This window comes from Eretmochelys imbricata, chromosome 8 (genome assembly GCF_965152235.1).
Source record: "Eretmochelys imbricata isolate rEreImb1 chromosome 8, rEreImb1.hap1, whole genome shotgun sequence".
In the NCBI taxonomy this organism is placed as follows: domain Eukaryota; kingdom Metazoa; phylum Chordata; order Testudines; family Cheloniidae; genus Eretmochelys; species Eretmochelys imbricata.
Genome location: NC_135579.1, coordinates 80,162,788 through 80,188,133, shown reverse-complemented (window position 1 = coordinate 80,188,133; position 25,346 = coordinate 80,162,788). Strand labels below are relative to the sequence as shown.

The window sequence follows — 25,346 nt, the reverse complement described above, 5'->3', positions numbered from 1 at the left end:
CACAAGGTACTTTTGTTTCCATTAACCTTGTATATCCAAAAAAGGTTTAGTCCCTTCAGCTTTTCAGTGCACAGAATTTTAAGGCTACCCACGCTAGTCTAACCTGGTGCGTTTCACCACAGCAAGGAGGAATTAGTCCTGTGCACAGGGCTAACTCAGCATTTGTGTTTATTCACAACTTACTATAGGTCCAATATTCAGATATGAATACAGAGAACTATGTGGGTATCCAAAGGCAAAATTCATACTTGAAACCCCTTTCCCTATTTAAAAAAAAATGAAAGCCCTCTATGATGGCTTAGATGGGTGGCAAGCTTGGGTTTGTGTTTGTTTTATTAAAAAAACAAATCAGTATATGTGTGGGAGAGGTGTGGGGGGAGGGTTCCTTGCATCCCTCTTCCAGGTTCTAAGCATCCAGAATGAAGTCTTGGGCTCACTGATGTCAATGGTAGTTTTTTTCCTAAAAACTTCAGTGGAGCCAGGATTTTATCCTCCACATAGGGGTTTTGAATAAGAGTCATAAACTAGGATGTCTGTTAGGGCTTAGTGACAATTCAGGGCTGATGCTATAACAGTGCATGAACAGGAAATGTGACAAGTAAAATCTGAGGTAATTTTGGGTATATCTAATTTGCTTTTGGCATGGCACACCACCGTGGAAAGGGGATACAGGAATACAACAAGGGAAGGCCATGCTGGAGTATGCTATATTCTAAATCATGTGTGAGCCTTTATTTGAACCTTGATTTTTAATCAAACTGGTACGATCACTTTTCGAGTACTCCTTTTGATTTTGTGCAGGCGATTAAAGCAAATTTATCATTAATTAGTTACATCTAGATTATGCCATACAGACACCATATATTAATACACAAGTGTTTTTTATGCATCTGTTAGTCATTCTACACCTAATATAACACAACCTAAACAGCAAGGGAATAACGAGTTAAAACTACTAACAATAAATATCCTCTATTCTTCCCGCAGAGACACATACCTTACCACTAGCCCAGCCACCCTACACCACAGAGAATGCACCACAACTTTAACTCTGCCTTAGGAGGGAAACCAGCATAATCTTCCCCAAATTCCACCTCTACCACAAACACACCAAACTTCACTCCCCCAGTGTCCCTACTATTCACTTCTGTAAAATTGCACACACCCTCTAGGGCAGAGTTAAGGCTCCAGCATGTTCTCTTGGGGGTATGGTGATTGGGCTAGTGGTAAAGTATGTCTCTGGCTGGAGAAACAGGATATGTACTGCTGACAGCCATAACTTTCTATTTCCTTGCTTTGTAGGTTTTGTATTAGGTATATTGCATGTAGGGCAAGCTCAACACCCCACAGTGTTTGTATATATTAGTTTCTTAGGTTTTTTAAAAAAAGATGTTTGACAAAGCAATAACTCCTTTAACAAGGAACAGGAATTTTGTCAGAGTTCATCTTGACTCCTGAGGCATAGGTTTACCAACTTTGGTTGGAAGAATTTCTGGAGATTTTATCACATGAAATAATCTTTAATTTCAGGAGACTCCTGGATAGTTTACAACCCTACTGAGCCAGCTGGGCTCCCTGACAAAGGCACTGTTCTGCGTGAAAGGAGCTTTTGCTATATCAAAGATCCTGCTCTTCACTGATTTATTCAGCAGGCTCAAGAGCGGCATTCCTGAATCAGTTGAACAGGAGAGCTGATCAACTTTTGAACAAAAAACATTTTTGTAGAAAAATGTTTGATTTCTGAAAATAAGAATCATTACAAATTGAGGCTTCCAAAACAATATTAAATATTAAAAAATTCAATATTAAAAGCAAGAGGTTCACATATATGTTGTGTAAAGCGATGCTAACTGTAACACTAAAATTAAGGGATTATTGAAAATTCTGAAATAAAATATTTTTAAAACAATGAAGTGGAAAAAAGTACCACTAGGTACAATGCTAAGATTTTGATCATACCCATACAGTGTAATGGACATATGCAAGCACTTATAGAAGAATCAATCATATTATGGGTCAGATCCTCAGCTGGTATAAATTGACATCAAACCATTAAAGTCAATTGAAATCAATGGAGCTATGCCAATTTATGCCAGCAGAGGATCTCTCACTCTCGGACTGTTGCTTTTAATATCCTATTTTTTTCCCACCTCCCTTTTCTTGTCATTGTGTTGAATACAGGTAAGGTTTATTACATTTGTAAATGTAGTGCAAGCATTCCCTACAAGTGACAAATGAGTTATTTCTTTTTGTACATATGAAACCCATCATCATCATCATGTGTATATTTGTTGAAGCTCATTTTCAATAAATCTTTTTTCAATCCTCTTTTGCAAGCTACTCAAAAACATCCCATTAGTCACCTCATGCTATATACTTACGAAGAAATTTATCTGGAGAGCATATATGGTACATATTCATACATATAGTCTTCCTTATGGGGAAAAAACTGTAAAAGATCTTTGACCTATTTTGCTCTGTTATATAAATAGGACCTGATCCTGCAGACCTTTCCTCACATGAATAGTCCTTTGACTTCAACTGCATGAGCATCAGGGGCTAGGGAATGGGCTAATTTAATTTTAAAAACATGGCATCTTTTCCAGTAACCATCCTTAATTTTCAAGCAAAAAACACATTTCTTTACCTATCAGAGTCACAATTTCGTACTTTTCATATGCTCACATTCTCATAATTGTTTCAGATATGTAATGAAGAGCAAATACAGTTCAACTCAGAAATTCTGCTGTATTTCTAAACCACACAACAGAAGCTGAATACTTGGGGTATAAAATGTCAGCAGGACTCTTTACTTGACTCTCCTTTTCTTTATTCTAGGAATCAAACAGATAAGGCCAGGATTTTTGTCAGAGGCCAACTAAAGTTAAGATTAAGTCACTGTGACTCTCTGTACCTCAAAGTGGCACCCTGGAACCTCATATTCACCATGGTGATATAATTATGATATGTTTTGTACAAAGTATACCTTGTGAGGAGGTATTTTAAAAGTCTTGATCTGTTGAACATGACTATCCTACTGGATTGTATGTGCTATCATTGTATGTGAAGTTATGAAGTATTGCTAGCTCTGTTCCTGAAATATGTTGTGAGGTTGGGAACACCCACAACCAGCCTTTCAGTTACAACAAAATAGTAGCTACCAATAGCCAGACAGCATTAATAGCTCATCAACAACAGAATCCACTATCCCAGAGATTCCTTAGAGAAGGTATGTTTGCAATGGAGTGCTTTTATCAATGGCGACTGCCTGATCCCCTCCTCACAGCAAGGATCTTTCCAGCAAACTGGAAGAAAGTATAAAAGGGGGGAAGTGACATCATGACTTGGCCTCTCTCCCCCCACATCTCAACACCTGGAAGCATGTCTGCAAGACACAGAATTTGAACTGGGGAGTTTGGTCACAGGCTAGAAAATGGTCCAGTCTATGTATTGAGGAACTGTAACCTCCTGTACCATCTGTCAGGGTGAGAAAAGCTATTTGATTCAATGCTTGTTTAGATTAAAAGTTTAGGATTTAGAATGTTTCTATTTTTATTTCTTAAGGTAACTATATCTGACCTTTATGCCTACCACTTATAATCACTTAAAATCCATCTTTCTGTAATTAATAAATCTGTTTTATATTTTACCTAATATAAAGCCTGTTTGGTTGAAGAGCCCAGGCAATCTCAACTCAGGTTATCAAGGGCTGTTGCACATCCACTACCCTTTTGTCAGAGTGGCCAACTAGGTCAGGAGCTGACACGGGCCAGGCTTCTGACCAGTGCCACAGAGTACAGTTCTGGGGTGCAAGGCTGCAGCTTCATGAGTGGGTGGGAGAAGCATTCATGTAACTCAGTTGGGTGTGTCCCTGCCTGGGGATGTCTGTGTAAGTGCAGTAGCTTTGTAGAGTGAGGGAAACCCCAGGCTGGCGGGTTTTGGAGGCTCCGTGGTCCCACAATCCAGATAGCACCCCAGAGACCCCGTCAGAGTCACTTAAATAGTTGGCCTGATTTTCAAAAGTGCTGAGCCAGAAGGGTCTCTCAATGAGAGAAATCAATGGGAGCTGCAGGATGCTCAGCATTCCTGAAAAATCAAATCATTTACTTTAGATACCTTCATATGGATCTAAGATCCTAACTGTACTAGCCTATTATTGAAATGCTTGGTCTATGTTAATAGGTAATTACATGGTACGTTTTTGATTAATGGTTTTTAAAACAGTTCTATTTATTATAATAATTTCTTGAATGAAAGTAAACATTAAATTAGGCCAGCTGTGAAATTATTAAAAGGATTACAATAATACATTTATTAGGCCTACCCTGAATTACAGAAACAGTTCCACAGGCCTTGGCCATGGCTCCAGAGTAAGCGATTAAACAAACGGTTAAAAATACGGTACAAATGTAAACATTCAGCATCAGAAACCCTCCAGACACGTTGCAGAACAGCACGAACACTTGTCCTCACTATGTCCAAAACCTAGAAAAGAATATTTCAAGCAAATCAAAGCATTAAAAAATAGGCATATATAACAAAATCTCAAAATCAAACATCTGTCCTTTCATTACACAGAAAAAATGGTAACGGAGAATTATCATATAGCATCATCACTTCTAAATTTCAACAAGCGGTTTCATTTACTAACTTTGCTATGGCATCATTTTCCATCAAACCCATTTTGCAAAAACAAAACAAGTTTTCATATTTATTGCATTAGTATTTCTCCCCCCACCTTTTCCAGTATTAGCAAGTAAAAAAGATTGTTAAAAACAAGTAAAAACAGAAAAGGAGAGACACACACACACACAGAGCTGATAAGGAGCCTTATTATTAATACCATCTTAAGAAATACTGAGTACTTTTAAAATGGGTTACCGTGTTTAGAATACCATCTACTTCATAAAAGAATGATCCTGAGAGGAGCTGAGCTCCCACAGTCTACACTGACTTCAGTGTGTGTTGCAGGTGCTTAGCCCTACTCAGAATCAAACCATAAGACACTATTTTAGTAAGACTGGCTTTTATGCAGGAAATAGTATGTCATAGCATTGAAGAAAAATCAGCATTAAGAGACATTTGAAAAGGAAATGCTTTTTAAAAATGTAATGGACATATATTGTTTGTGGGGAGAAAGAAGAAAACTGGACGTTTTTGCACAGTGTATAAGTTGGTCCTCTGTCTAGTATACATCTTAGCTCAATGTCTCATGTGGTTTTTCTTCCATGCATACATACACCAGTAGACTATGGAGTAGGAAGTACCTCATTAGAACATGACCAATTCTGCTCTCCGATACACTTGAATTAACTGGGAGTTGTGTGTGGATATATTGATGCAGAATTGCAGCACAGAATCTGGGCTAAATCATGGCCATTTAAATACTGCCTGTAACATGTTTTCTGAGAACGTAATTTAAGTACCAGATAGGCCAGTGGTGGGCAACCTGCTGCCCGTGGGCCTCATGTGGCCCATCAGGGTAATCTGATTGCAGACTGCAAGACATGTTGCTGATGTTGACCGTCTGCAGGCATGGCCCCCAAGGCTCCCAGTAGCCGTGGTTCACTGTTCCTGGCCAATGGGAGCTGCGGGAAATGGCAGTCAGCATGTCCCTGCGGCCCGCCACTTCCTGCAGCTCCCATTGGCTGGGAATGGCAAACCACGGCCACTGGGAGCTGCAGGAGGGGGCGTGCCTGTGGATGGTCAACGTCAGCAAAATGTCTCACAGCTCGCAATCAGATTACCCTGAAGGGCCACAGGTGGCCCACCACTTATATAGGCTTTGTGCTGAACAGAGGCAAATTTCACCCCAAAAAGCATATTGCAGTTCATCAGACCCCAAAATGCTTACAGCATCACATAGAATAAAGCCTGTTAAAGTGATTTTCTGAAAGGAGCTGCCCCTACTGCTCAGCAAGTAAGATGGTATCCAAACCCTAAGATACCTGACAAGGGAGTGACCAAGCAGAGAATTTATCCATGGTAAGATGAGCGTTGTCTTTTTACTACACCAATGAATATTGCTATTGAAGAGTCCTCTGGTTTTGGGCACATGGAGTGCATGTAGACGCACAGAGAATACCTCTACGGATCAGTACCCAAAAAAGAACTAAAGAACTTTCAGGCATTGCACAAGGGCACAGCCATTTAGCTCCAACCAAATTAATTTCCCTGTGCAGAATGAGAATGTCCTTTTCTTTCGCACTAACACAACAAATCATCTAGATATAACAGAACAAGGTGGTGAATAAACTGAGCAGTCAAAGACAGAGAGTGTGGCAGCAGTGGATACAGTAGAAATTGTGCAAGCTGAGGTAATACAGTTGCTAAACGGTCCTTGCAACGCATCACTGTTTGATGTTAGAGATTATGGCTATATACAGGTGTTTGTATTTAACCAGAGCAAGGGTGGAAAAATCATTAAGAAGATATACCTGTTGGGGATAGACATACTGAAAACCTAGCATATTTGACGGATATTTCCTTCCCGTATTCTGGAATTTCCTAGTAACCCCAGAGCGTGTGCCAGAGAGTCCAAGTTTCTGTTTTAAAACTTCATACAATTGCAGAGCTGCTTTTGAACTACATACTTATACTTTCAGAAATATTCTCTAACACTCATTCTTTTTCTGCTTTTCCCTCCCATCTCCACCCTGCTAGAATATAAAACACTCTGCTCTCAGCTCCACTAAAGCTTTGTGCTCATATGTCACATTTGGAAATCCTTAGCTGCAATGTCAATCTCCAAGGGAAGCCATTTGTATAACTACATCCCTAAGAATAACTAACTATCTGATTGCTTGAAGGGGTTGAGGTTAAAAAGGTACAAAAACGTACAGCAAATCATTTCCCCTGCTGCCAAAATATCAAGAGCACATCAATGCTTCAGGTAGTATTATTCTCCTGAGTCATCAAAGGTGTCTTCACATGAAGAAATCCACATTTTCAGTACTGCATTTTATAATAATGACCTAGTGTCTTATCCTGACATACTGTACATGCCCTGGGTGCCACACAAGCGTCAGTCAAAGAAAGCACAGGACCCACTAGCATGCTTTTTAAAACACCGGTTACAGGGGAAACACCAGCTGGAGTGATAAAGCCACAGCTAAAATTAAACAGGATGGCTGAAACTCTTGTAGTAGAAGAAAAAAAAAAAAAAAAACAGGGGCAATTGAAAACTGTGTGGTCAATGAAATAGTATTCCCAATCTGAGATACCTGTTAACATATTGGAGTGGTGACGCCATATCAGGTCTAAGTACCCCCTTCAGCCCACAAGAGGGGGTTGTGCCCTCTGCCAGTGTTTCCCTTCATGGAGATTCCTCCCCCTGCCCTTTTTTCTTTTCTAAAGGGATAACCTTGTTGGAATAGATGAAAGAGACTCCCCAAGGTTCCGTACAGGGGACCCACATCTCTGCTGCAGCTTTGACCCCCAGCAGATTTCCCCTCCCCCTACTCCTAGCAGCCTAGGTGCAAAAGATCTGTGCTATCAAGGACTCCTCCTAGCTACAGTTGCCCCGGGGACCCTGACCTTTTCCCCCCAAAGGGATCTCCACTTCAGAGAAGACTGCAAAGTTTGGGGTCTGCGTTCCATTATCTTTTTCTTGTAAACTCCACTGAAGGGGGGATAATGTGCAATCTTGTCATGACCAGGTCATACGCAGCCAGACCTAGTAGTCAGAGCCAGAGTCTGCACTCATGAGACAGGAGTCAAGAGTCAGCTGGGTTAGGATACAGGAAGATCAGAAGCAAGAGACAAACTGAAGATCAGAACCATGAGTCAGAAACCAGAGTCAGGGCAGGTGAGGATATCAGGGAGTCACGGGCAGGAAACAAATGAAGTCAGGAACCACAAGTCAGATGTCAGGAGTCAAGCCAGGTTGGAATGCCAGAAAAATCAAGCAGGAGCAGGGTTAGGGTTGCCAACTTTCTGATTGCGGAAAACTAAACACCTTTGCCCCACTTGCTGTCACACCCCCACCCCTTCTCCAAGGCCCTAACCCCACTCACTCGATCCCCCCCTCCCTCTGTCACTCTCTCTCCCCCACCCTCGCTCACTTTCACCGGGTTGGGAGAGGGGGTTGGAGTGCGGGAGGGGGTGAGGGCTCCAGGGTGGGGCCAGAAATGAAGAGTTCATAGTGCGGAAGGAGGCTCAGGGCTGGGGATTGGGATGCAAGGAGGAGTGAGGGCTCTGGCTGGAGGTGCGAGCTCCGGTACGGGGCTGGGAATGAGTGGGTTTGGGATGCAGGAGGGGGCTCTGGGCTGGGGTCAAGGAGTTCAGAGTGTGGGAGAGGGTGCAGTCTCTGGGAGGGACTTTGAGTGCGGGACAGGGCTCAGGGCTGGGACACAGGGTTGGGGTGCGGGAGGGGGTGCAAGCTTCGGGCAGCACTTACCTCAGGCGGTTCCCAGAAGTGGCTGGCATGTCCGGCTCCTAGGGGGAGGGGCCAGGGACCTCCATGCACTGCCCCGTCTGCAGGCGCTGCCCCCACAGCTCCCATTGTCCAGAAACCACAGCCAATGGGAGCTGCGGAGCTGTCACTTGGGGTGGGGGCAGCATGCAGAGCCCCCTGGCCACCTTTGCACCTAGGAGCCAGAGGCAGGACATGGGAGCCTGGGAGCCGCATGGAGCTGGGCAGTGTCCCTTAGACTTATCCCTGCTGTGCTGCTAAACGGACTCTTAATGGCCCAGTCAGCGGTGCTGATCGGAGCCACCAGTGTCCCTTTTTGACCAGGTGTTCCAGTCGAAAACCGGATGACTAGCAACCCTAAGCAGGTGCAGGAAGCACAAGCCCCACAGTTCAGAACAGGGTGGAGCCAGTTGTTTGGACAGCTTCGTGTTCCTGCTGCTGGCTTACATATGGCCAGCAGACCAATCAGCCAGTCTGGGACTCCACAAACTGGACCTCATGGGTGGAGCCTCACGCAGGGGCTGGGCTTTGTAAGTCTCAGGTAAGCTATTACTAGCAGGCTGCAAGGTGGAGGGTTGGAGCGTGGCTGCTCCCATAAATCTGGCAGGCCCAGGTTTGAGACCTGTGGGTCATGACAAATCTTCCTGCTCTTCCTATAACCCACCACTCCAACTGTGTAGATCCGCACACCAGCAGAGAGGCCTATGCAGGTTTGGTGAAAGATGGAGAAGAGTGCTGGTGAGGCAGCCAAGCTCCCCTGCTGCGAAGGATGGAACAGGTCTATGCACTGGATCTTGGGGTAACGACCCTCCCCAGTGCATTACAAACATGTAAGAGATCATCATTGGCAAAGGGCACTCAGCAGAGGGACCAGTGGCTGTCAGATAATAAAATAATTCAGTCTCAATCAATGACTGCTACTACTACAATACATTCACTCTATGCTTTTTAAAAAAATCTCTGCAGAAGTGTGGATTTATGCTGCCACTTTATATAATTCCAAAAGACCTGTAATTAAGTTCACAGCTAACCTGCATCATCAAGTTCTCATCATGTCTGTGTCTCTATACAGCTACACCAGTTTTATAAAACTGTATGCATAAATCTTCCATCTAACGTATGAACTTGAGGTCAAATAGCAGCTTGTCTGTACCCAGTTCCAAACACAGAGCAGGTAGTTTAATGCAGTATTCAGAACTACAGAGATTAAAACAATTGAACATGAGACGGCAGATTTTGTAGGGGCAATTTGAAACGGGGTTACAACGTATTTTTCCTGTTCCTTTATAATGATGTTTCACCCTTCCTAACAACAATACATATTATATATTAAGCATTTTGCGCAAAGTGCTTTCCACTGTTTTCTTTTTTAAAAAAATAGATTGGGAAACTGAGGCACATAGCAGGTTAAGTGACTTGCCCAAAGTCAGACAGCAAGTTCTTTTCGAGGGCAGAAAGAGAATCCAAATCTCCTGACTCCCAGTCCAGTGATATATTGACACCAGCTCACCTATTCCCAAATCAAATTTCAGCTATTTTAAGGAAAAGGGACACTGGATTACAAAGCCGAGACTGACTAAAATATGTTCATTTTTTAAAAATGGAGATTAAGAATGAAGCCATTAGCACACTATAAACAATAGCAGCACTGACTACTTCTGTGAACTGGAGAAAGCATGACAAGCAATACTAATCTTTCGTAGGAATAAACTATTTGGCAAAAGAAGAGGAATAACTACCATGCACTTTGTTAACAATGTTGTAATCTTCAATTGAGTTTACAATCTTTGTAGCTCTACCTCCAATTCACTGCCATGTCATTAACAAGCCATCTGCTAAGATACTACACTCAAAGGGACAAATTCAGACTCAGACAACTCAGACACCTGATAGCTATATTTACTACTTTTCTTTTGGTGGGTGGGAGAAGGAGTTTGCTGCATACGCGTCTTTGTACTAGAAGTGATAATTCTCCACTGTTTACTGTTCTAACAGTCATTTTTTCCACAAGCTCACATTATTGACCCTCCAGTTGCAAGACCTCTCTCTCCCCCACATGTTGACTTGCAACCACACATGAGCTGTCCAAGGTATACTCCAAATAACACCTGGCACTATGCATACAATTCTACACTAAGATACTCAAAAATGGGTACCCAAAATTAGGCACCTCAATCCATATGTAGGCTCCTAAATGCATGTTTACTACTTAATAGTATTTTCAAAGGTTGACGTGTGCATCACTCACCTTTCGTTGCTTTACAGAGTCCAGTTTTATCAGCCAATATGAAGCCACATTTGTCTTATGGTATTTCCAATTATCCATAATCTGAATTAGTTGAAAAACGAAAGATAAAAACAAACATCTATAAAGAGTGGAATCTGACATTTCCAGCAACAATATTACATTGGTAAAATACTTAATTGTTTAAAAACAATCCCAGCATTTTGTGCAAAAAATAATTAATTCTCTGTTCTACCTGATCATGCCATTCTAGCACTGCAAGCAAAAGCACTGGGATGGGCACAGTGTTCAATATTATATAACCATTGTTTATTTGAGTAAATATGAAGTTTTGTGCTTCATACAGGTCATTAAAGGTAACTTTAAAATACTCTTCCTAATAATCATACAAAATGTATTTTTATTTTTCCTTGGTTACATCTAAATATTAATGAACTATTAACATATCTTTTTAATTTTTTGCTATTCTGCTCCTTTGCCTGTATTCCAGATCAATATCTATTAACAATTTTGCCTCAAAGTCATCTAACACACCATCACTTTGTGATCTGACCTGTTCCAACCCCGAGATTCTTATTTTCCAATAGAAGTTCGCTAAGTGGCTTTACAGGGGACTTTGTAATCAGGAAGCATATTGTCATGCTTAATGTTATATCAGGACATGCCACGAGATGGAGTACATTTTGAAAAAAATATTGAAGAAGCATTTTACTTTAGTTCAAAGTCTAGAAAACGAATAGCCTAGGGGGAGAAACCTATGAGTTCATTCAAATGCCTCAGTTCCTATCCAGGCAAAACTCCCTTTGAAGGGCCAGATTCTGTGGTCAGCTAGAACAGACCCAAAGCTGGTGGATTTGGCTACCAGAGAATCCAGTGATGCAGAGCCACTGTTGCAGCCCTTATGTCACCCTCTTCTGAACCCGCATTATAAGGGTGCTCCCAGGGGAATGGAGGCAGTTACGTGGCACTCCTTTACCTTGGTAATCACTGACCGCTGGACAAGGCTTTGGGAACAACTGAAAGCCAGTGTGGCTCAAAGCTGGTTTAGGCATTATAGGTAAAATTTTCAAAAACATAGGAGCCTGAGACCCATTTTCAAAAGCATCTAAGTCACTTGGGAGCCTAAGTCCCATTGACTTTCAATAGGACTCAGGCTCCGAAATCACTGAAGTGCTTTTGAAAAATTTTCCCAGTATCATCACCCAAGTCAATCAATTTCCCAGGTGCAAAGCCAGAGATTCTGCCCAGCCTATTTGACACCAGGCTCATGGCAACCATGTTTAGGGATTCACTTAAAGTGAAAGGCAAGTGCTTCGCTAGCTATGCTGTACAGTCAGTGACGGTGTTTTAAAGGAACCGTATGGCTCAAAAAGTCTCTCAGGCTCACAGCCGTATTCCACAGCTTATCCAAGGAGGAAAAAAAGAGGAGCCTATTAAGCTGAATATTTGCATTCTTACTCACACACACCACAAACAGCAAAGGGAGCTCTCAAATTAGACTATAAAGGGAGCAATTGGCGTAGCAGGCCTTGCACTCCTCTTCAGTGATCAAGAATTAGGCCAGGCCCCACACATACCAGGGAATTTGGTTTTTCAGATGGCCCGTAGATAGAGCCCTACCAAATTCATGGTCCATTTTGGTCAATTTTATGGTCATAGCATTTTTTAAATAGTAAATTTCATGATTTCACCTATTTAAATCTGAAATTTCACAGTGTTGTAGTTGTAGGGATCCTGGCCCAAAAAGAAGTTGTGGCGGGGTCGGAAGGTTATTGTAGGGGGGTTGCGGTACTGCTACCCTTACTTCTGGACTGCTGCTGGTGGCAGCAGTGCCTTCAGAGCTGGGCAGCTGGAGCGTGGCGGCGACTGCTGGCTGGGAGCCCAGCTCTGAAGGCAGTGTTGCCGCCGGCAGCAGCGCAGAAGTCACGCTGGCATGGTATGGTATTGCCACCCTGACTTCTGCACTGCTGCCTGCAGAGCTGGGCCCTCAGTCAGCGGCCACCACTCTCTGGCTGCCCAGCTCTGAAGGCAGCAGCACAGAAGTAAGGGTGGCATGGTGTGGTATTGCCACCCTGACTTCTGCGTTGCTGCTGGTGGGGCGCTGCCTTCAGAATTGGGCACCCAGCCATCAGCTGCTGCTCTCTGGCAGCCCAGCTCTGAAGGCAGTGCAGAAGTAAGGGTGGCAATAACACAACCCTCCCACCCACCCCAAATAACCTTGCAACTCCCTTTTGGGCCAGGACCCCCAGTTTGGGAAACATTGGTCTCCCCATGAAATCTGTATAATACAGGGTAAAAACACACAAAAGACTAGATTTCACGGGGGGAGGCCAGATTTCACGGTCCGTGACATGTTTTTCATGGCCGTGAATTTGGTAGGACCCTACCCATAGACTGACCAAGGATTGTCTCATGCCTGTGCTTCTGGGTCACACACAGGAATTAAGTCCTAGAGCTATAGTCAGTAGAGCTGGTTCAAACTCAGAATTTCCATTCTGTTTGAAATTCAGAAATTTTGAAAAAGTTTTTGTTTTCAGCAGGAAAACTGGAAATTTTGAAATTTCCCACCAAAAAAAAGTTTAAAAAAAATTGTTTCAGAAATCTCTCTCTGGTATGCACATTTGTGGGGTATCTTTGCCCTCTCAGAGAGGCTGGATTACTATGGCCTGGTCTACACTGGGGGTGGGGATCGATCTAAGATACGCAACTTCAGCTACAAGACTAGTTTAGATCAACTTAGAATCACTTAGTTCGCATCCTCGCGGCGCGGGATCGACGGCCACTGCCCCCCCGTCGACTCCGCTTCCGCCTCTTGCGGTGGAGGAGTTCCGGAGTCGACAGCAGAGCGATCAGGGATCGATTTATCGCATCTATACTAGACAAGATAAATCGATCCCCAATAGATCGATCACTACCCACTGATCCGGTGGGTAGCATAGACGTGGCCTATATGAAGCCAGTATCAATGGCCATTCAGGATTTGCATGGCCCAGAAGGCAGTGGACATTTCCACATGGATAGTGTCTGGAGTCAGGAAGAGCTTTGCATATATCTTCATCATAACAAAGAAAACAGCCTGGGCAGCCCCTAACAATAACAATGAAAGCTGCTCAGTTCCCCTGCAAGTGGACCCCTGACTGAGCCAGGATACAGTTGGTTTAACCTGCGACATGTTAACATGCGTATGTTACACCTCTGCCAGAGAAAGAGCATAACACAACGTCGCTATTTACTTTTTTCCTTTCTTAAACTGATGTTTATTTCTTTGTTCTTCAGCATTTTCAATGTTTTTCCCATCTGCACTTTGTCTCTCCCAGCATCTCTTCATATTTGGTGTTATTTTCTTTTAAGATTCCCCTTTACTGTTTAGCATCAAGCACAATATTCATCTCTTATTCTTTCATATCCTTCTTTGTTTCACGCCAACCACTAAGGCTCAGAAGAATGTTAGATAAAAGGAAAAGCCAAGCTGGCAAACTGAAGGAGCCAGCAAGAATGCAAATGGTATTCCCGGAACTGGTACTCAGGCTTCTACTTCACCTTATTGCATACCTTTCTGAGTTCGTTAGCATGCCTATTCAGGGGTAGTGATAAACATGTCATAATCCATAGTCACATTCTGTGAAACATAACTATTAATTAATTGTAACATTTTTCTTTGCTTACTTAAAAGTTTGAACTTTAACAGGACAAACCTCCACAATTATAAACTTAAGTTACTTAATCTTCCTAATTATAAATGTTTGTCACATTTTAGAAAGTCCTAAGAATGATTTCAGTGTTGTTCTTTTAAGGTCAGGTAGAATGTAGAAATCTGAGCTTTTGGAATCCTTTGATTTATGAGTTCCATGAGCTGAAGGCCATAGGAGCTCATGAATCATTAGATGCACTTTTTATTTTCCCAAGTTCATAGGGACTGAATATAAAACAATAAGTGTCTTGTGATGCACCTTTCTCATTGATAGATACTTACATTTTCTATGATTAATTCTGCCTCTTCATCTGTTTTTCCTGGGAACTTGATCCTCATATCATTGAAAATGAACAGTGTCTCTCTTGTCAATGCCTCTTCTTGCTCTTTTGTTCTCTATTGAAGCAAAGACTCATTCAAAAATGGATATGGATTTGATTTAGTAAAGAATTCGTGATTTCATGTGTATCTTTTATGTGAAAGATATTTCCATGGTAAAAAAACATTTATTCCCAAACAGAGGAAAATAAATAGATTTTTTAAAAATAATGTAGAAACAGTATATGTACATAATACATACACTGTATGTGTACATTAACATATAAGTATTGACTAGAACTTGTAAAACACTGCAAGAGAAGTGAAGTCTGAAGGTAAATTTGTTTCAGACAGATGAGAAAAATCTGCTATAGATTTATGATATACCCCATTTAAAATATGCAGTTGAAACACAAACTTAAATTTAAAGACTATTTTATGAGCAAAGAGGATTCTCTATGCAGCCACTAACAAACAACTCACAGAACTCTACCACTGCACCTCCAACGTGAGCTGAGGCATCCATTGCTTTCCAGTCCTGCATCTCAATTTAGCACAAGTTGCCAATCATATGAAATCATACCAAACTTCCATGCACAGGTTCAGTAAATGAAAGGGTGAAATCCTGCTAAAGTCACAGAATCATAGAATATCAGGGTTGGAAGGGACCTCAAGAGGTCATCTAGTCCAACCCCCTGCTCAAAGCAGGACCAATCCCCAACTAAATCATCCCAGCCAGGGCTTTGTCAAGCCTGACCTTAAAAACTTCTAAGGAAGGAGATTCTACCACCTCCCTAGGTAACGCATTCCAGTGTTTCATCACCCTCCTAGTGAAAAAGTTTTTCCTAATATCCAACCTAAACCTCCCCCACTGAAACTTGAGACCATTACTCCTTGTCCTGTCATCTTCTACCACTGAGAATAGTCTAGAACCATCCTCTTTGGAACCACCTCTCAGGTATTTGAAAGCAGCTATCAAATCCCCCCTCATTCTTCTCTTCTGCAGACTAAACAATCCCAGTTCCCTCAGCCTCTCCTCATAAGTCATGTGTTCCAGACCCCTAATCACTTTTGTTGCCCTTCACTGCACTCTCTCCAATTTATCCACATCCTTCTTGTAGTGTGGGGCCCAAAATTGGACACAGTACTCCAGATGAGGCCTCACCAATGTCGAATAGAGGGGACCGATCACATCCCTCGATCTGCTGGCTATGCCCCTACTTATACATACCAAAATGCCATTGGCCTTCTTGGCAACAAGGGCACACTGTTGACTCATATCCAGCTTCTCGTCCACTGTCACCCCTAGGTCCTTTTCCGCAGAACTGTTGCCTAGCCATTTGGTCCCTAGTCTGTAGCGGTGCATTGGATTCTTCCATCCTAAGTGCAGGACCCTGCACTTATCCTTGTCAATAAAAGTGTTGCCATTGACTTCAAGGGGCCAGGATTTCAAACTCAAGTTATGAATGTTTTTGATCAATATTGAGATGAGCCTATGTGACAGATGGTTAAGATTGTCTAAGATGTTCTAGTTCCCTCAGGATGGTGCTATGGGGGCAGAATTAAGGTTGTTTGTGATGATAGATAGATTAGATTAGATTATAACTCCACTTTCGCATACTTCAGAATGTCTGGAGGCTTGGGATGGGGCTTGATTTTATATTTGTTAAAAGTTGAACATTAACTTAGCATTTACAGCCTAACATCTGTGGATTTTGGGAGAAGTACAGCCCTTAGTCTCTTAAGGGCTTGTTTTGGCCGAATTAAGTGATAGCTACTTTAAATCTTAACAAAATAATGTTGCCATATAATATATAATAATTTGGCTCTGAAATAAAGAGGCATCTAATGCCTCGTTTATTTCTATTTATAATTCTGAGTTTGTAGCTCAAGTATAGGTTGTTTTTCCATATTTTATGTATTTGGTTTTTAAATCAATCTAATTAATGGTAATACAAGACACTAAAAACATACTTTCTTCTCACTACTCGAAGGGCTGATAAACATACACTTTCCAAATACTTTATTTTGAGCATGCTAAAAAATTATGGATTATCCATTTTAATTTTTACTCTATCAGCAATATACAGTATATTATGCTTGGTTGCAAAAACAATCATACAGTACTGTGCATGGAACTCAGTCCATAAAGTTATCATTAAATCTTTCCCACTGCTATTCTATAAGTAACTTTATTTGCATTATTTTAAGGAATACGACCCCGGTTTTGTCACAGAAGCAAGGATATTCTGTAATACAAGATCTCTGCCAGTAGTTGAAGCTTTCTCAACGAAAAAGTAAATCTGGTTTCTTACTCATGTTTATTTAAGTGAGTAGATCATTTTCAGTGGCACACTGTGACAGACTCATTTTAATGTCTCAATAATTTGTATTTGATATAGATCAGCATTAATTTGAAGAGAGAAGTCCATACTAGCTCTGTATCAATAAATTCTCAGGGTATGTCTTCATGATAAAAAGGAGCTTTTTTAACCTTGAGTTAGCTAATGTGAAGGGAAACATCCTTAACACTGTCTGTAGACACAGGTTAATATCTTTATAATCCTGTTAGCGGAATTTAAAGTTGTTAAAGTGTATGTACAAAAGATGGTCAGGGATGTTTTACATCACATCAACTAACTCAGTTTAAAAAAGAACCTTTTTTCATCTTCAAGACAGAGCCTCAGAGGCAGCAGACAATGAGCTTTTTGCCACATTAAAAATTTTGGTTAGGGTGAGTAAAAGTTAGAAAGGTTAATAAGCATCCCAAAATAATTTCTCACAACAGACATTCCTCTGATGGGGAGAGGGATTGCATATGTGGACTGAAAGTGCCCATTTTAATTGACCTATCTCCAAAGGATTATTTGAGGGTGATAAGATATAAAGGGGACTGGAAAACAGGAATTGAAATAGTTTAGTTACAGCACTTAACATATTCCTGAATTAATTTTGGGACAGATCCCAGGGAACACCACTTTGGCATAAGTGGGGCATGAGGAACATCACAGAAACCTGTAAAGGATAACGGAACTACAAAAGGGGAAACCAAAGAGGATGATCTCAGATAGGCTGGACAGAGAGGGGAGAAATCCAACTCTAGAACTGTAAGGCAGTTACTACACTGCAGCTAACCACAACAATAAACCTAACTATCTTAATTCCTGTCACGTGTAAAACTAGATATGTGGTGAAAACTTTTTAAATCTGATCTTCCATTTATTCTTAAATACATCTTGTTTTAAATTAGGCCACTTGGGCTTTAAGGCTTGTCTACCTTAGGGATGCATTTCAAAATGGGAGAAAAGCTTTGTCTTCATTTGGGGGAAAATGTGTGTTTTTACTCTGAGACAGCTAATTGAAATTAGTTATCTCAATGTAAAATCCTAACGGAGACAAGATCCTGTAATTTTTAACTTTATATAGCTGGATGAGCTAAATCCCAGGAGTGGATGGTATAGATTTTACCTCAGCTAGCTACATCGAGTTCAAAACTAGCTTTACCTTGTCAACTAGGTTTCTACACCAAAATAGGTTTCTCAATGTATACGCACACCTCTTGTTGCAGGGAAGATATAGCCTAAGTCTTATAATGCAAGCCCTGCTTTACTCTAATGCAACATATCTATACAGGGGATTTATATTGATGTTGAAACACCAGCATAGTTCTGCCAGTGTAAAAATCCTTAGGCAGATAAGCCTTTATATTGTTTGGGAAATCAATAATTCCCAAATCATTCACACAGACTGTCCTGGAGAAGAGAAAAACCTTCCATCTTTTAGACATGGTGCAGGAAGGGTGTTTGAAACTCAAGATTCTCAGTCACAAGGGCACAGACTAAGAAGTCCTTTCCCATAAGTTGTGGTGTTTGCAGGGCTGCAATCTAATGGATGCACTGGAAACATGAAAGAATCACTGCAAGAGCTAATTTTAAGGAGCATAAAGGTGTAGCAGTCCAATACTCCTGAGATTCTATTAAAACATAAGCTATTTCAGTACCTCAGGATCTCTGACATTGTATCAAGAAAACAAGTAATGTAGAAGGAAAACTACTATTATACACCAAGATGACAGCGGTACTGTGTTGAAAGAAATTCAAAATCTTATTGAAGCAGTAATACACAAAGCAACACTGCAATACATGTTTTAGATAAATAAAATACAGGGTGATGTTTTTAACAACTTACCCCTGAAGAGTGTACTGTGCCCAGACTAGCAGTATTACACATTCCAACTGAAGATGAATTACGAGTTAAAGAATGGGACCTATTCATTGACGACGGACGTGGCATTTGCACTGCAGGTTTGGCTGAAAAGGGACGTTGCTCAGCTGCTTGTGACTGTATAGCGAAGACTGATATTGAACGGGGACAGCTTACAGAACGCCTTATAGGACCTGTGGATGATGTGGAGGGTGAATATGATGGAGTTTTTATATTTTTAATTAAAGGTTTCCAGTGTAATCTGCCTGAAGACAAAGACAATGCAGGATATAATTACTTTCCATCCATTTACTCTACGTCCCTCTGTCATTACTGACTAGAGAATAGGTCTATTGGAAATCATAAGGTTCTCCAGTAATAAATGCTTTATGCAACCCATAAAAGTACCCATTCCTGTTCCCAAATCAGCCTTCCTCAGTTAGGCTCAAATCCTCTCCCATGTACAAATAAATTTGTCGAAGGGTGTTTGCATCTTGTGGTTCAGTAAGATGGAATGTGGACTTCCTCTATGTGGGCAGAGAATTGGGGGGGAAGGGAGTAGGGACTTTGGCTTTTCTGGACAGCAGAACTACACTGATCCTCTACATTTTAGGCCTTCTGCAGCCCATAATAAAAATAAGATTCTGTTACAAAACAATTTTTGGCAGCAGTACCATATGCAAACATAACTACATAGCTATATGATGACAATTTCAATGCAATACTCCTAAACTGCAAACTACAAAAACACAAATAATATATTGTACAAACCATGTCAGCACTTTAATATTCAATCTTACACTGTTTAGTTATTGTTCCACTTATTTACCTGGAGTGTGACCCATCTGTAAATCTTACCTTCTGCACTTCCCTAGATCGTTTTTTTAATTTCCCAACAAAATCATGTTCAACGGAAATTAAAAACAACAACAAAGAATAAATTTGATTGGCAACTTTGCCAGAAGTAATGAAAACAAAGAGAAGCATACACAACACACCCAATGGTAGCTAATGTTCATCCTTTTCTTTAATAAGTAGTAACCTGGCAGCAAGCCCTGCGTAGGTTATTTTGATACAGCTCTTCTATCAAGCTGGAACTGGGTTTTAAAGAAGAAGAATCAAACAAGCTAATTTGTGACTCCAGGTGATCTAGTGTCAAGGTACAGTCAGTCAATTTTCAGGAATAAAAACTTTGTCACTGTTAAGTTCTGCAGCACAGAAGTATCTTATATGATTTTTTGCGCACATTAGATTTAAACAAAATTATGATCATTCACTTACTGGATCGCTCTAATAATTTATACTTATTTTCTTCAAGCTCATATGACTCTTTCATCTCTTTTTTCTCATTGTGATCTTCCATTTCAGTTTCCTCCTCCCATTCTGATGTGTTGCTGCTGCTGTCACAGCTACTCTCACTACTGTAGTTCCTCTGTTTTTTTAAGGTCTGTGAACTTTCTGGCATAGAAGACAGGGGCTAATATAAAAAAATAAAATGTATAGTAAATTCCTCCGTTGCCCAAAAGGAGCATACTTAGGCCTTTATTTAGGAAAGCACATAAGCAAATGCTTTAGGTTTTATTTCAAGTTTACTTCAGTATGTGCTTTCCGGAACTGGGGACTTAATGCTCTTTCTCTCATTCACTCACTGATGGCAGGGATGTTTGTTATGGTAATTGCTTTATTATTTCCCACAATACCACAGTATGTTATGAAAGGATTTTTAATTGTACAGTTCACACATCTAATTTCTATAAGGTGATATAAGTCAATGATGTAATATTTTTTATAGATTTTAGTCACTACATATGTTTATAATAGCTGGAGCTATACCTTACCAAGGACAGTAACATGCAGACAATAAGCACAGCAGACAACTCTGGTCAATACAGTTTTGAAAGAGAAAATAAAAATAAATGGTGCAGAAAACAGAAGCAGAGAGAAGAGAGCATGCTCTGCTAGGTATCACTCTGGTGCTCCATATGCACATGGGATCATATACCATTAGATAATTAATCTTGCACCATCATAAAAAGAATTGGAAGATGAGAAAAAAACAGCAGGAGACTGAGAAACAGCTGTAGAAACAGTAAGCATAGGTTGAGAATTCGCCTTCTTCCACCAACCATGAAGCAGACAGAAAGCAGGAACATCAGTGCTAATAATCCCCTCTGTTATATTTGTCACCACAAGAAGTCTCGTATTGTTATTTTTTTTTCTGGTAATTAACCATTTTCCCAGTTGAACAGCCATATGATGTCTATATGTCTGTTTTCCAATGACTACTAACTGTAAGGCTTATACCATATTGTCACCATCTCATCTTCCTATTTGAATATTTGATAGCAAATTAAGTTTATAAAGCAAAAGTTAACATAACTGAATTTGTTTTGGGGAAGGTCAGAGTCATGCTGGAAAATATTTCAGCATGAATTTAAAATGTTATGTGCCTTACTGTGCTCAGATACTATGGTGATGGGCAGCAGTACAAACCTCCTTAGATAGTACTTAGGTAGCATGAACTTTAAAAATAGACACCTCTTTTCAAAGACTTTTCTCCGTAAAGGTAAGGCGAAAAAATTTTAATAGCAACCTGTCAGGCACAGTATGCTTATCTTAATCCAAACCAGCTAAGAGACTGTGGAAGAAGTGTATTGCCATTGTATGGTCTTGGTAATTATTCAAGTTAAATGAAGTATGTTTTGAGGGTAACACTCCCTTGCCACAAGGACCAATTTAGGTGCATTATTGGGTTGGTACTTTTTCAAAAACAGAAAGTACCTTCCCTGGATCAATTAACTAAGAAGAATTTTCAGCAATACAAATAAAAGTTGAAGACAAAAATGTAAAAACAAAAAGGATTTCAAATAAATTGAGAAAACACACAGATGACAGAAACGCATTTGCACGGAAAGTGATCTCTTATGGATCATTTGGACCTTTTCTCTGCATCGTGGCAAGATTGATTCCAACATCTCTAAATCATCTATGATAAATGAACAACAGTTTTAAAGGCTGCAGTAAATGTGATTTACCAACCTTCCTTGACAACTTATTCCATTGCTTAGTAATTCTAATTATTAGAAAATGTTTCCTAATTGTTAAATCTAAATTGTCCCAGTGTAAATCCATTCTGTTTTGTTCCACAGGAAAATGACAGTTACTAATCTCCTCTAAAAACCTGTTATTTTGCAGGTTACAATTTTTTTATTCTTGTGAACACACTGTACAAAGAACAGTACAACATATTGAACATGAGGAAATAAACCTTCCAGTGTGTGTGAAGCACCTTCTGGAGGCTTTAAAATTATCCACCCCCCAGTTAGAAAAAGGAATTGAAATCTTGGGGCTAGAGAGCGTTCTTTGGTGCATGGAACAGAGAGTTAACCCATTGGCTTACAGACTCCCTTTAAGTTTAATGATTTCTTGCAGAAATCCCTTTAATATCAATTGGGTATACACAAATTCTTTTTTAGGTCCCAATCCTGCATACAGATATACAAGAGTAAGAGTCCATATGGGTGTAAGGTTCCACTACAAGATCAGGTCTATAGTTAGCATTTGTTTTGATCAGGAAGTGCAGTCCCAGATTTGTACATGAGGGTAATGTTTTGAGCAACAGAAAATGCGGTGAAACTTTTCTATTCCTTTACACACACACAAATTCAGGTGAATGCAAACACCTAAAATGTGAGCTTTTCTAAACTGAGTTAAAAGGATTGAAAAATGTAGGCAAATAAATAATTTAGGCTTGATAATACAGTAATTAATCTTTGCTGATGGGTGAGAAGATGAATTTAATGCAATGGGCTTCATATGAACTATGTGCACTATCCACAGGAACGACGCTAAAACTAATACACATTTCAATTAAAATCTGATTCTGGACATGAAACATCCTCTATAGCAGGATGACACTTTTAGCAGTACATCAAGTCACACACACATATCATAATCATAATTAATACTTTGAACTTCCAGAGTGCCTTTCATCCCATGACCTCAAAGTTCTTTAAAGACATTAATAAATTAAGGCTCACAACACCCCTTTGAGATAGGCGAAGGATATAAAGCAGTGACGGGCAACCTGTGGCCCGAACACGGCCCATCACGGTAATCCACTGGTGGGTTTGTTTACACTTGCACGGCCACCCGCAGCTCCCAGTGGCCACGGTTCGCCATTCCCGGCCAATGGCAGCTGCAGGAAGTGGTGGCCAGCACGTCCCTGGAAATTTAGTTGGGCAGATGGCAATTTCCTGGGCCCAGATCTTCGCCCCTGCTGCAACCCAAAAAAAAACTATATAAGGGAGCTCTGAGGAAGAAAATTCCCCACGCATAGCTCCTCCTTTATAATTCCATTTAAAGTCATGGTTTGCCCCCTCACAGATGGGCCAAGGAGCTCATCTTCAAATCAGCTTAAGCTCCACAAGGCTGTAGAGGAAGAATATGCATGTGCCTTGTAACCAACCCATCCATTGCTGCCTGCAGCTTGGCTAGCCTAATCATCTTTGGCACAAATTAATTTAAAAATCAGTCACACACCTTGGGTCCTGGTTGCCTAGTGGATTTTCCCATCAGTTTTTCATCATCTAGTTCACATTGCTCCAGAAGATCCAAAATATCTTCCTCCTGAAAATGTGAATTAATTAATGCAAAGCGATGTAAATAAAAACGACAACTCAAAACACATCCCACCTTTCCTCCAAGAGTAAAGTGGCAGTTTGGATTGAGATTTAAAAGTGATTTTCTGATCAAATAATCACTAAACACTTGTGTGTGCACATACGTGTATTCACATGCTTCCAAAGACTATTTTGATAAAATAATAAAATCTTGCTATTAAATTCTTTCCTCTGATGTATGCCACTCCAGTGGAAATCAATGATTTGAACAATGACTTCTAAATCATGATAATTTGGCCATTTCAAATATATCCATTCTTCAAGTGGCTATCTCTAGGAATTTCCACTGAGGGCCATAAAGATAGTGGAGCTGGCATTATGACAGCTGTTGTCCCATCCAGCTATAGCGGGCATCCCGGAGTAGCCTGGGACCATTACTGGGGGAGAAAGAAGGCAATTATCAGTAGGCAGAGTTGTCTTTATGGGGGTTTATGCTAGGGTTTCGTTTGGCCACAGGTCAGGCTGAGGATCAAGAAAATGGAAAAGTGGCTTAAAGCCACTTTTCCTATCTCCACCCTGGGTCTTATGTCCAGTGCAGTTCATCCAGACTCAGGAATTTGGCCAATAAGCTACATGAAGAACAACAATAAAACTACAGAAAAATTATAAGGTGTTGTTATTAATGACACATGAGCAAAGATGATTCAAACCTGATTCAAAACTTCATGCTGGGTCATGGAATTCCAAGATACATAACTTTAAAGCCAATACTTCTGCACACTAGTACCTTCATTCGTTTCAAAGGGTTATTCAACTCCCGCTGAAGGGAAGCTGCTCTCCCAGCAAGGAACGTCTGGAAAGCAATGGCTAACAAACTCTCATATTTTTCAAGTAACAGCTTATCATCAGGAGGGTAAATTCGCCTACAATTAGAAAAAATGAAATGGAGACAAGTAGAACATAAAGTTGAGCTACTGACCACACAAGGAATACAACTAAAGTAACTAATTCACAAAACTCATGTAGGAGATTTAGGCAGTCTGTAATTACTATTAAATGCATACTGTGAATAAGACTCTCTCACCTAACTTTAGCTCAGTGGACACACACATGCTTTAGCCAGCAATTGGCGAAAGAAAGAAGGAAAGAAAGAAGACAGTGCAGGTTCTTCTACAGAAATATCATGACTGAGTCTTGGAATACTCACTGAAATTTCAACTTCAGATGTGAATGAGGCATGAAACATTAACAAAATGCTGAATTCAGAGGCATGAAATATTTTGTTTTGGAACAAAGCAATACAAAAGGATTGAAAATCTTACTGATTAACTACTACGCTTTTATGGGCATGCTATACATTAAAGCTTAGAGACATACTGCACTACCCCAGTAACCCTTTTAACATAATGGACAGGAACATTCACTATTAGAAAAACATTATCTAACAAAGATGGAGAGTGGCTCCAATTTTCCATTACAGCAGCTATGACCATTATTCTTTACAACTGTGGGTAGGAAGATTATGACAATGCAAAAATAGGACTGAGTGATTTATGTACATTTACAAAGAAACAATTGGCTCTGAAGAGAATCATCCCTAATCTACTTTTCAGGAAAAACTGAAGCATAGCCAGAGACTGTAAAATCTGGTGACTGATTTCTAATCTACATTAAGTGGGCAAATAGATTATAATCAGGTTTCAGAGTAACAGCCGTGTTAGTCTGTTTTCGCAAAAAGAAAAGGAGTACTTGTGGCACCTTAGAGACTAACCAATTTATTTGAGCATAAGCTTTCGTGAGCTACAGTTCATGCTCAAATAAACTGGTTAGTCTCTAAGGTGCCACAAGTACTCC

General features: G+C 40.5%; 1 protein-coding gene across 1 annotated transcript in view; it reads right to left on the bottom strand.

Moving 5' to 3' along the window:
• The window catches only part of TTLL7 (tubulin tyrosine ligase like 7), a 73,236-nt gene that overhangs the window by 5,006 nt on the left and 42,884 nt on the right, over positions 1 to 25,346 (bottom strand). The window contains 7 exon segments of the mRNA XM_077825366.1: positions 4,325 to 4,485; positions 10,662 to 10,742; positions 14,632 to 14,769; positions 18,856 to 19,064; positions 20,152 to 20,347; positions 23,413 to 23,499; positions 24,280 to 24,415. Of these exon segments, the coding sequence (XP_077681492.1) occupies positions 4,325 to 4,485; positions 10,662 to 10,742; positions 14,632 to 14,769; positions 18,856 to 19,064; positions 20,152 to 20,347; positions 23,413 to 23,499; positions 24,280 to 24,415 (1,008 nt within the window).